We start from the raw sequence: 12,873 nt of genomic DNA on the forward strand, positions 1-12,873 counted from the left end.
CAAAGCAGTAAAGACACTTGAAAAATTTGAAAATGCTGTTTCGTACTGTTAATACGTACGTGCACGTACGTGCTGTTAATTATTAAGCTGTTCTCGTGATTAGCTATTAATGCAGACAATTTTGATTTTATGTACAAATCCCAATTATTAGATTCAAATGAATAAAATTTGTTTCTACTCATAAATTTCCAGATAAATAGAGAGAAAGGAGAAACAGCGCAACTTTACCCGAAAGCTAACATGTCCACAGAATCTATGTAAATCAATAGTACCGACAAAGCTGATACAAAGTTAAAAAATAACTCTACGAGTTTAATTCTCAATGTAAAGACGCGGCTGGTGAACTATCAGAAAGGCATTACTGCGTCGTTCGGTCAAAATCATTCCTTTTTCATGAAGTCGCTGAGAATGTGCTCGATGTGGACAACAGGCAGCGGAGGGTGCACGCCAGGGTGCGACTTCCGGTGGCAGATCAAGCCGGGCTTCTGCGTGAACGTTTTGCCGCAGATATCACAGATGTACGGACGTTTCCCCGTGTGGATGAGCAAGTGTTGCCTGAAGGCTGTGCGACGAGCGAACGCTTTCCCACAAATGTGGCAGTCGTACGGTCTGTCTCCGGTATGCGTCATCATGTGCTGTTTCAGCCGATGATTCTCCGTGAACGATTTGCCGCACTCCTCGCACACGAAGCTTTCCCGCCTCTCGTGTTGAAGAAGTATATGCTGATCGAGATTCTCCTGCGTGACCATCCGCCTCTTGCAGATCTCGCACTCGTACTTCGGCTTGAAATGCGCCCACTTCTGATGGACGTACAGGGAGTTGCTATTGGAGCAGGTCTTGCCGCAGACATCACAAACGATCGGGCCCTCCTTGTGCTTGAACCTGACGTGCAGCCTCATGTCGCCTTTTACCTTGAACTTCTTGCCGCAATACTCGCAGTCGTACTTGTACTCGGACGCGTGTTTCCGCTCGAGGTGCTCCTTCAATCTGCGTCGATTCTGACACTTGAACTCGCAGACGTCGCAGGAGTACTCTTCCGGTTCCGTTGCGTACCTGTAGCTCTTCTTCCTCCTGCCTATGCGCTTGGTGGAGTGTTTTCTGCTGATGTGCGAGTGCAGAGTCGACTTGTTCGTGCTCTCGTAGTTGCAGAAGTTGCAGGCGTACGTCAGGCTGTCCTCGTCCTTCAGTTCCTGCTCCTCCGTCTTGTGCTCGAGCGCTACGTGCATCTTGAACGCGACCAGGCTGCGGCAAATCTTGAAGCAGACCTTGCACTTGTATCGCTGCGCCTGGTCGTGCACCGCGTTTCGATGACGCTTCAGCATCTGTATCACCGGGAAGCAGACGTTGCACTCCTCGCAGGCGTACACCTTGTTGTCGTCGTTGCGGGGCTGCTCTTCGTTCAACGAAAACGCGTCGTCCGCGCCCTCGGTCTTGATCTTCACTTTGCTCAGGTCCTCCGACAACTGTGGACTGTGGACTGTGGACTGTGACAACTCCTCCTCCACCGGGCTCATGAACGGCTCTTCTAATTCTTCCGAGTTCGTCTCCAGCACCTCCTTCGGCGACTTCGTGGGGAACTTCTCCAGTTCCGAGATCTTCGGCGGCTGACTCGCTGGACGGAAGGCATAGTAGAGGCAACCTTCGACGTCGACGATTTGCCACGGTTGCATCGGTATCGATTCCTTGCCGTATATAAATCGGCCGTCCTCGTTTAGAGTCCTGAAAATCACAGAACAGTCAGTTAGGTATTTTACGAACGGCTCGGGGTGCAGGGGAGTTTTTGTTTTTATTGGCGATCGCGATTGTTCGGTGCAATCCTTTTTACAGATTACACGGTGCATTCTTCCGCACAATTGGAAGAGCTTTTTTTGTTCCCAAGTCCACGCCACCTACGAAATCTGCAATCTTTTTTTCGCTGATGTTCGTTTCTTTTATACTCTCCATTCAACTGTTTAAGTTAGTGAGTTGTAAACAGACAAGAAAGGGAATTAACAGATCTACGGTCAGAGATAATATATCAAATTACTGCAGAAACCGTTGGAATACTTCTTTCACGTATATACACTTGACTGCCGCATACAAATAAAACAATTCAACAACGATTCTCTGCTGATATTCGACAAGTAAGATGTCCTTGTATTTGTATAAACGTTAACAACGTCGATGTAAACGAGGAAATTATATTTATCTTACAAATAATTCAACAAAAATAATTAGAATCTAGAATGAGATACAAATTGTCAACCGGTGTGGGAACACTACACGGTGCTTGTATATAAACGATCCTTCTCGAGGAAACGTAATGTTTCCGTGAGCATATTTGCACATTAGCACAACTAGCAAAGTAAGAGAAAGCTACGGTTAACGCGTTAAGGTAAACGGAACGTAGTAACTACGAGTAAATTTGTTTACAGTCATTTTCTTAGCTACTAGAAGAACAATGAAAGAGATAATTAATTACATAAGATGGTACATTACACGGGATACTTGAATTCATCTCGGTATTTCAGTATAAAATCAAATGTTGTGTCTTCGTGGATACAAGCATCATCGAACAGTTTTCAATCAAAAATAAAATCAGATGATTTGTCTTACATAAAGTTTTCCAACGTAAAGGATTCTTACACTCTCAACTAATAAAACGGGACGTGATCGCATCCTCTATTCCGAGGGGTTCGAGTATGATGTTCCACATGGAGGCTGATGAAACCGCACATACTTTACGACAAATGTGATATACGACAAAGTAGACAAACTAAAGGAGCCACGTATCTTTCGAAAGCAGCCCTGCGCATTCTAATTAGTCCAACAGTCTTGTGAGAAACCCTATATTTATTCCCAACGCACGGTTCTTCATGAACTTCAATTTTCTAAATGACTAGAACATGAAGGGACAACTGAGATTCCAAATCAGGATGAATTCCAAGAAACCTCCACCACCTAGATTCGAACGACAAACAGTTTCACGTGCCACAGTTCTTTCTCGTAGCACTGATGAGATTCGTTCGCCTGTAGTGTTCACGCGAGTCATCAACTTCAATGCTCCTTCATCACGTCGTTGAGTATGTGGTCGATCAGGACTCTTGGCAGTGGCGGGTGCGATCCGGGATGGGACTTTCTGTGGCTGATCAGTCCGGGCTTCTGCGTGAAGGCCTTGCCACAGATGTCGCAGACGTACGGCCTGACTCCGGTGTGAATGAGCAGGTGTTGTTTCAGAGCTGTCCGACGAGCGAACGATTTGCTGCAGATGGTGCAGGTGTAGGGTTTGACGCCGGTGTGGATCCGCATGTGCACCTTCAGCCGGCTGTTCCTCGAGAAGGTTTTCCCGCATTCCTCGCAGACCACGTTCTCCCTTTTCTCGTGCTGCCTGATCATGTGCTCGTTCAGGTTCTCTTGGGTGACCATCCGCCTCTTGCAGATCTGGCACTCGTACTTGGCCTTGTAGTGGGCGAACTTCTGGTGCACGTACAGCGAGTTGCTGTTCAGGCAGGTTTTTCCGCAGACGTCGCAGATCACTGGTTGCTCCTTGTGACTGAAACGGATGTGATTGGTCAAGTCGCCTTTCACCTTGAATTTCTTGCCACAGGTCTCGCAGGCGAACTTGAAGTCGTCCGTGTGCTTCCTGGTGACGTGTATCTTCAACTCGTACTTGTTCTTGTTCTTGTAGTCGCACTGGTTGCAGCAGAACAGCTCCGGCAGGCCGTCCGGTGTACAGGGTTTTGCTACTCTGTGTTTCCTTTTGATGTGCGAGTACAAGGACGACTTCTTCATGGTCTTGAAGTCGCACTCGTTGCACGAGAATATCTCGTTCAGGTCTTCCGCCTTGTGCTGGCGCTTGTGGTAGTACAACGTGCTCTTCTTCGCGCACTTGAAGTCGCAGAGATTGCACTGCTCCTCGGCGGGTTTCTTGCATTGCTTCTTCCCCGTGCGAATCGTTACTATAGCAGGCTCTTCCTCGCATATCACCTCCACCGGTGTATAGGGGACAATGGACTCTTCCTCGTCTTTTTTGTACCGTTCTAGACATACTTCTGGCACAACCTCGCCGCATTTCGCTTTTCCGCTTCGCTTCGAATCAGTCTCTTTGAATTCAGACATCTGATGATTCCGGACCACGTGGGAAGTTAAAGTCCTGTTCGTTCTGCACACGAAGTCGCACCAGTCGCACTCGAAGCTGCTGGTTTTCGCGTTTCTGCGTCTCTTCGCGCGGTTCCTCGAATTCGGTTGACTTTCGGAGAGATTGCTGGCCTGGCGCGTGTCCTCCTTCGACGAAGGCAACTTGTGATTCTTCCAAACGTGAACTGTCAACGTGGATTTTCTGCTACACCCGTAATCGCAGAAGCTGCAGGCGTGCTTGTGCTTTTCGGGCGGTTTCGCTGGCTCCATTCGTTTCTCCCGTTTCTTTGGCTTCGAACGGAGAGCTGGCCCGTTGCTTAGGCCCTTCTTACGGAGCCAAGAGTTCAGATTATGCGACATTCTGTGACGATTCAGCATGCTCTCCATCGGAAACTCCATCTGGCATTTGGTGCAGGTGTAAAAGTTCCAGCCGCCGCCATGTTGGACCTCGTTCGGCTCGAGTTTCACGGACGATAGAAATACTTTCTGATCGTTTTGGAGTTTAAGTACACCTCTTGATGTGGACATTGATGAATGCGCTTTATCGGTGGATTCGTTCGAAGCTGAGCCCTTCCCAACGACGAATCGACCGGAGTTGACCGTGGTTGACACGTCCTTGGCGTAGACCCATTCTCTAAAACATAGGAAAAGGACAATTAATCTCAGAAAACATGGTATTACGACTGGGTACATATAGGTTACTTACTCCAGATCTAAGGCGTCTTTATAGACATTTGAAATACATGTTTATAGTTTGACTTGGATGTCTGTGTATTTGATATACTGCACTTTAGCTTGTTATGGCTTTTATTTGCTGTTATGCGAAATTTTCTGTTGTATAAATTCTGGTTAAAATTCCAACTTTTACACGCAAGTACAAAATATATAAATAATATATGCAAGTTGTCTGTACAAATACGAAACGAGTCTAAATTGACAAAAACGGAAGGCCTTATAAACGAAATAACAGTATGACAGAAGTAAAAACATAAATAATAATATCATCGAACGAAACGTTAATCCGTCGATCATTGAAGGATTAAGTACACGGAACTCCGCACATTTCTAAAAGTAAAATACTGCGTTATTAAATTCTACGATATGTTTTGTCTTTAGACATCAAATTTCATCACGTTACGAATATTCGTAAAATATATTTATGATACATCTTTCGATACAAGAGAATATCCGAAACAGTCTCAATTTCGACAAAACCATGAATATCATTCACACATTTTCCAGGATGACCAAGTCACTAACATTCTGAAGAGATTTAAGCACTACCGCTAAATCAAAATTTATTTTCCATTAAGTTGATTAAAATATTCGACCCTGTTACATGCTTCGGTGCGAAGAGTATTCTTTAGTTTTTACGGATATCCTAGACATTTTCTTGTAACGAAAATATCTTAATACCTGATCACTATGTATCGTCAAATGTATGATACATAGCATGTAGCACTGCTTTGTACAATCCAACGCCGTTTCATTTTATTCCCAATTTACCGAAACGGTACACGAAGGAAACAGAATTTTATTTGAGGATTTGCGCAGCCTACAACTAAATGTAACATTAAGTAAACACAAGCTCAGCTTGGTCAGGACGAAGTGGGAATCACAATACGCGCTTAAAATCTAGATTCACGGAGTTACTATGAAATATCTGTCTGAGATTCAGTCAAGCCGTCTACTCCCGTGTCAACAACGCCTTTGTTCTTCCCAAGAGGAATAGGAGGCGAAGACAAATGTGCATCGGGATGCTTCCTCCGGTGCTCGATCATGTAATATCGTCTTTTGAAAGACTGCCCGCAGAGATCGCAAATATGCGGCCTCTCGGCCGAGTGGGTCAACAGATGCGTATTCCTCATATGCGACGTGCGGAAGTTCTTTTTGCAAATGTGGCAGGTGTACGGCTTGACCCCGGTGTGAGTGGTCACGTGAGTGGCCAGGTACCTTTTCGAGGCGAACACCTTTCCGCACTCCTTGCACTCGTACGTTCTGTTGTGCTGCTTCATGTGATTGTCCAGGTTCTCCTGCGTCAGGAGTCGTTTGTTGCAAACGGTGCAGTGGAACTTGTACTCATTCAAATGAGCTACCTTCCGGTGTTTGTACAGGGAGTAATTGCTCGTGTAAAACTTCCCGCACACGTCGCACATGTGCTGGGATGTGCCGTGCGTGCCAATGTGGAACTTCAAGTCCCATTCCATCTTGAAGCGCTTGCCGCAGTGCTCGCAGGCGAACTTGTAGTCGTCGGTGTGCCGTCTGATGTAGTGGGACTTCAGGTTGTTCTTCGTCTTCGTACGATAGTCGCACTTGTCGCAACAATGGAGGAGGCTCGAGTCCACGTCTTGGTGCACGAGTCTGTGCGCCTTCAAATCGCATTTGTACTTGAACGTCTTGTCGCAGGTCGCGCACTTGAACGGTCGATGGAAACTGTGCTTGCTGGTGATGTGCCGAAGGATCTTGCTCTTCTGCTCGAACACCGTCTGGCAAATGTCGCAGGTGTAGGAGCCGTCGTGTAGCTTCTTGTATAGGTCTTCTTGCTGGCCGGAGCTTTCGTTGCTCCGCAAGCTCTCCAAGCTGCTGTTCTTCGACGACCCGTTCTTCCTCGTGTTCAACGCTGGCTTCCGGCTCGTGGAGACTCTTCGAACCGTCTTTTGGAGAACTTGGTTCTCTTCTCGATTTGGACGATTTTCTGCGTCCTTTTTGTTGGGACACTTGTTACGTTTTCGGTTCTTTGAAACTCGAAATGCTATTCTCCTCTGATGAATAGCCGGGATTTTACGTGGAGCTTTCGATTCGTTGACTCGGTCTTCGGGGTTGTGCTTATTCCTCCGTGATAAATGTGGCGCTGATTTCCTAAAACATGAATGAATGTGTCAGCAATTTGTTTTGGTATCAGTCTAGGTACGCTATATTGACAAATGCACCGGAATGTTTAATTTCTTTGGAATATTTTTCAAGCAGTTATGAAATGTACAATACATTTTTTAATTTGTAGTACCTGTAAATTACATTTATAGTTTTTTAGAACAATTGAACATCTCTGTCTGTAACGAGGCGATCGATGCTAATGCTTGAAAATTATAAATGAATGAAAACAAATGGAACTTACAATTATTAATACCTTTTTGTTTATGTGCCATTCTTTCATAAATGGCTCACTTTTTGAGTGCAACGTTAGTTTCATAATATTGAAGAATAATCTGTGTAAAATTGGGGTAGTGTTGAGGTCATGATATTCCAGTTCCATCAAAATTTTGGGTACCGTTACCAAACAATAATTTGTTTGTCTCTTGACCTTCATACAAAACTGTCCCTCTACTTTCTTTAAAACTATCACTTCTTTCTTAAGAACTATAAAATCGCTTTAAGCGTATAACGTAATAATATCAATAAATATAATGAAAGGGAATACCAAAAGAGGGATGTCTTTTGACGATGTACACAAATATGGTACTAAATTTATCGATCAATTTTTATACAAACAATTCGAAAAAATAACTTTAAACATACGAAGTGATCAACATTACTTCATAATTTCGAATAAACCTACAACGTATCGCGCAATAAATAATTTCTTTTTTACTGAATAATGATCTCCGTATATTCTTACAATAATCACAATGACTCCTTCATCAAATCAAAGTTAATTTTCTTTTTAGTTGCTACATATATACAACAAATTATGAATCGGCGCACCTTCTAACTGCGAGCATTAATCAAATGTAAATGACATTCTCGAAATTGTGGCATATCAAAGTTATTCCTCGTCTTGTCAGAAATGTAGTATGTTAGGTGTAAACTAAGTTCTTGTGTTTATTTAACACTACAACTACCAAATCTGACTGAGATATGTTCCTTCGTAATAATGACAAGATTAGATGTATTCAGATTTCATACAATTGTTATTATAACGCGTGCTTCATTCAAGAAATTCATTTCCAAAGATGTATGAAAACATTTTCACAATTTGCAAGAGAAGATATTAGAAAGAAATCTTGCTTACAGGCAATCCATTCACGTAAGTGTTTACGTAAATAAATTAAAACAAGAAATTGAACAAAATAGATCTTATATAATTGACTAGACAATGTACGTTTCTATGTTCCTTTTCATAGCAGAAAATCTAGCGAAAGACAACGCAAAGACTCTATTTACGACAATTTACAATCATCGTCGGTTAAAGCTCAGCTCACATACACGATTTCGCACGTAAATACTTTCGCACGTCATTAGACTGCAGATTTGATGCAGTCCTAATAAAAATGAGTACATCAGATACAAAACGGTAACAAAACCAATTTTAAAATACTGTTATATTACTGTCAAGCTATGAAACCTACCCAGGGAGGAAATACATTTGTATTTCACTTCTGTTTGCTACAATTTAGGTACGAAATTTGTATTCTGCACGAAGTACAGAAGTCTAATGTTAGCATTCACATGATCACCCGAGTATAATGTATCTCTTAAAAGATATAGGCCAATTGTAATGCAATGGATAGCTATTTGAGTACCTCTGTGAAAACTCAAACCATTAAGAAACATTGTATAACGTTTCAAACAAACAAGGAGTACTGTAGCATTTCATTCAACGAACAGTAGATCAGTCTTTACTAGAAGTGTGCGAGAACCCGAAAATGTCGGGTCGGGACACGTGTTCTCGAAAATTTTTTGATGTATTCGCGAAAATACCGAAAATTTTTGCGAAAACCCGACTCGTCTCTGGCCATCGGGTACCCGACATACATTTTCAGATTCTCGCACATCTTTGCTTAAAGCTGTTCACGCGTCATGCAACTTAACGTTCTTCGTCACGCTGTCGACAATGTTAGTTATGGGCACGGAAGGTAACGATTCCGTGGCATCCGGATGCATATACTTCCAGTGCATGCGAAGGCCCGGTCGTTGGGTGTATCTCTCTCCGCAAATCGTGCAAAAGTAGGGCTTAACACCGGAATGCTTCAAGAGGTGTACTTTTCTGGTCGTTGCACTGGCGAACGTCTTCTGGCAAATGTGACACGAAAACGATTTCTCGCCGGAATGCGTCCGTATGTGCTTTCTGAGGCCGGACTTCCGGGTCAGCCCGAGCCCGCACTCTTCGCAGATGAACTTCCGGCCGTGCTGTTGCATATGGCTGTCCAGGTTCTTCTGGCTCTTCAGCTTCCTGTTGCACATGGGACACGGGAACTTGGCGTCCTTCACCGTGTGATTGTAGTTCTTGTGGAAGTACAGTGATATTTTATTCGGCACTTTCGCGCCGCACACGTCGCAGATGCACGGCTCGCCGTCGTGGGTCACTATGTGCTTCATGTAGTCGGCTCTTATGCGAAATCTGCGGTCGCATTTCTGACAGGAAAACGGAAACGTATTGTTGTGCTTGCGCATCACGTGGACCTGTAATAGAAATCGCTAAGGTAAACACCACTGACAGCACATCGATGCTGGGTGTCTAAAAAAAAAAAACAATCGACGGTGATTACATTGACGCAAAATCCGTTTCAGCATATGGAAAATATTTCTCTTTTATGCAAATTGTATTTTAGCATTAAGGATAGTCGAGTCTCTCAGAACGCAGCCATGTCTAAAGGTGTCTTAAAAATTACTTTTTTTATCAAAGCTAAAACTACACCTACCACAGACGTATGACCGGTTTTTCATTTGACAATAAATGTTTCCAGTCAGCCAAATATGTTTCGAGCAAATATTACGCAATTACACTTTGTGAGCAGAAGGTTTGTCATGCGTGGAGCAGAATTTGGTCCTTATTTTGTATGAATTTGGCACCAAAACTTGTCGACAAATTCCGAGTCAAATGCGGAAACAGCTGGATCGGAATTTGAGTGCAAAGTTTGCAGGCAAAAGTCCATGCCAAATCGAGGCTAAACCTTGGCTTCGTTTTAGAGGGTAGGTCGGTCGCACTAAGTCTGTTACTCTACGAGTACGTATCGGGCAAAATCGGAGTAAATCTTGCTGTATGAGGAAAAGTAGAATTTTATTTCAACTTCTAAATTATATAATTTTAAGTTTCATATATTTTCAATAATTTCATTCCGTTTTCCTCCTACAGCAAGGTTGACTGTTAGGACAAAGTTAGGTTTGCTCTTAGTTCGACCGACCTGCCCTTTATAACGAAGCCAAGGTTTAATAAATTAAAATACCGAGCCTAATGCGGAAACAGATGGATCGGAATTTGTAGACAAATTTTGGTGGCAAATTCATAGCAAATTGCTTACTGAGTTCGTGTGGCATTTTGTGATTTTAAATTATAAAAATGTTTTCATCAGACAGGACAGTGTAAATGTCCTTACCCAAACATCTCTTAGAACAAAAATCGAAACAAAGTCAATTTTATTATTTTTATAAGACAATCTTTCCAGTTACTTTCAACCTTCGATGCGTTTAGTGTTAAACTTGTAAAATTCATTTTCAAGTAATAGAAAGCAGATTCGGAATCATCCGTGACATAATCAAACTGAATTTTATAAGGCATAGTAATCGTTTTGCTTAAGACACAATACTCTGTTAAGCAATTGATCTTTGACAGAAGCCGCAAAACTTTTAATCCTTAGCAAGGAATTGCAGTAAAACCAACTTAAAGGAACAACTTACCGGTAGGTAAGAGAAGTGGACCGTCATGAAGTCGCAGTATTGGCAATTGTGCAAAGGGGCGTCTCCGTGAATAGTCAGTTTGTGTCTCGTCAATGCTCGCTTATGTTTGTACTTCTTCAAACACGTGTCACATTGGTAGTCCTTAAAGTTGTGCCGTAGCAAATGTTTCTTGTAATTCCGTTCGAAGACCGTAGTTTTGCAGACGTCGCAGTAAATTTTCTCAAGCTTCTTGACTAGAACTTTTCGTTTCGTCTCTCTTCTCTTCAGTCTCTGCAACCTAAACAACCGGAAGTATATTTTAAATCTACAAGCACGGAAGATCTTTTCTCTTCTTCATTGGAAACACAAATTTCGCGAATGCACGTTCTGAATGAAACAAATTGTACCGATTCGTTTATCGTTGTATCAAGTACTTACGACTATGGCGCTAGTTAATTGAACAAGGCCATCGAAGATTAGGGTAAATACGTTCTTTACTTGGAGGCTTATTACTAGAACATCAATGTTTCTTATGCTATTTGAAAGAGTTGTGTGATTTCTCGCTAGAGTTAATGTAAAATAAAAGCGTTGTATAAGAATGTGGAAACTAACGACTTCAATGTATTTTTTAGTTGCTAGTAAGATGATATTGATAGTTTCTAGTACGTACATGTTAACTGCTGTACTTACAACAAGTTGCAATAGTGGCCACTCCGAGAACGTCGACCTAAAAAAGCCAAAAATAATGTAGAATTCTAGTATATCGTTTTGCTTTCAGTTAGGGTACTTACATTGATTTACAGCCTCGTGACGGGGGTATGCGAAACTGATGCAAACACTGGTCACACAAATTTGGCACTTTGCGTAACATCGGAAGTGACAATCTACCACTATAAAGTCAATGAAACACGCTTTATTTCATTGTTTACAATACAATTTTCTTTGAAAAAAATAGAAAACGTTATTTAGATACTAGTTGATTTTATATAATAAGCTTTTAAAACATGTTATACGCAAAATAAATTAACATGCCATTTTGCCAACGATAAACATTGAATTTCACACTTCACACTTCGTGTTATAAATTAACATATAATACATACATTAAAAATTCAACAGAATTCATAATACTTACTACGGAAGAACGTCTGTAACAGTCCATAGGAAAGTTTAAATAGAAAGTACAGTGTATCTGAAAAATATCTGTTCGATTTTGCAATTTTTCAAGTTGAGGTTCCGTCAATAGAGATATTTGTGGATAAAAATTACAGATTTGTCAAATCGTAATTTACGATTTAATAGTAGTTTACGATTTGAAAATCGTAAAACACTTTTCGATTACCATGCTCGTCAATATACAGTCCCATATTTTTGGGACACACTGTATAGGCTATTACATTCCCAACTGCATTTCAACAACCAGATCTTAACAACATTATGCTTCTGACTACATTTTGATCTACCAGAAAACGGAACTGATCTACCAGAGAACGGAAATATTTTCCATATAGAGGTCACTCATGCATCGCAGACAAAATTTAAAAATAGCTTCGAGCATTCATCGTGTTACGAAAGCATAAATTTAATTAGACACAAGTATACGGTACGCTTACGGTTGTTTTGTTGCTCGCATACAGTTGGTACTTTTAACAAAAACAGTAAAATGCGTTATGAAAGAATGTCATGATTCTCTCACAATCAGTCTTCTTATTTTGTGTTTTAAGAAGGAACCTTCGTACTTGAACTTGCATTTGTCGCACTTGAACTTCAGCAGATAACGTCTCCGGTGTTTGCAAAAATTTTAAAAACACTTGCGATCGTGGCATTTATACTAATTCCTTATCCTTCTCCAGGTGACCGTTGTCCTTTGAGTACATCATTTTTCCTTTCCGTTCCTACTTGATGGCGCTTCCAGTCCGTGCATGTAGGAAGATCATTTGGCTGCAGTACGTCTTCTAGCTATGATCAAAAGGATGCAATGAATCCTCGCGTGCCTCTTCATGTCCTCGCACAGTTTGTACGTCTTCAGACAGAACTTGCAGTTGAACGTGGAAGCGCAATTCGCGCGCATCCTGACTTGACTCTTCAGACTCTTGATGCACTCGTACCACTAGCTGCTCTCGTGAAGCTTCCTCTCACTTTGCAACCATCGTTTTCAGTCGA

The 12,873-nt window shown here is 42.1% G+C and overlaps 2 protein-coding genes across 5 annotated transcripts in view; both read right to left on the bottom strand.

Moving 5' to 3' along the window:
* LOC143363861 (uncharacterized) overlaps nt 1-12,873 on the bottom strand; it is a 71,771-nt gene that overhangs the window by 8,693 nt on the left and 50,205 nt on the right. The window contains exon 5 of one of the 4 annotated variants that reach the window (XM_076804416.1): nt 261-1,719. The exons of 1 other annotated variant lie outside the window; for it this stretch is intronic. In XM_076804416.1, coding sequence (XP_076660531.1) covers nt 381-1,719 — 1,339 coding nt within the window. In that variant the 3' untranslated portion in view covers nt 261-380. Of the gene's footprint in view, nt 1-260; nt 1,720-2,940; nt 4,751-4,816; nt 6,976-12,873 lie in introns of those variants that run through there. 2 more of the 4 variants (XM_076804393.1, XM_076804439.1) reach the window with 2 other exon arrangements.
* LOC143361972 (uncharacterized) lies at nt 7,014-12,536 on the bottom strand. The gene is made up of 8 exons (XM_076801735.1): nt 12,407-12,536; nt 12,324-12,353; nt 12,053-12,115; nt 11,846-11,858; nt 11,502-11,626; nt 11,401-11,437; nt 10,732-11,008; nt 7,014-9,516 (listed from the first exon to the last, which is right to left on the bottom strand). The coding sequence occupies exons 1-8, from the start codon at nt 12,534-12,536 to the stop codon at nt 8,905-8,907; spliced, it is 1,287 nt and encodes a 428-aa protein (XP_076657850.1). The 3' UTR covers nt 7,014-8,904.

Source organism: Halictus rubicundus, chromosome 2 (assembly GCF_050948215.1).
Source record: "Halictus rubicundus isolate RS-2024b chromosome 2, iyHalRubi1_principal, whole genome shotgun sequence".
Classification (NCBI taxonomy): domain Eukaryota; kingdom Metazoa; phylum Arthropoda; class Insecta; order Hymenoptera; family Halictidae; genus Halictus; species Halictus rubicundus.

Coding starts and splice junctions, on each gene's coding strand:
- LOC143361972 (XM_076801735.1), bottom strand. CDS start 12,536: ATGCCACGATCGCAAGTGTTTTTAAAATTTTTGCAAACACCGGAGACG. Junction 11,009..11,400: donor GGCCACTATTGCAACTTGTT/GTAAGTACAGCA, acceptor CCGGTTGTTTAG/GTTGCAGAGACTGAAGAGAA. Junction 9,517..10,731: donor TCCACTTCTCTTACCTACCG/GTAAGTTGTTCC, acceptor TTTCTATTACAG/GTCCACGTGATGCGCAAGCA.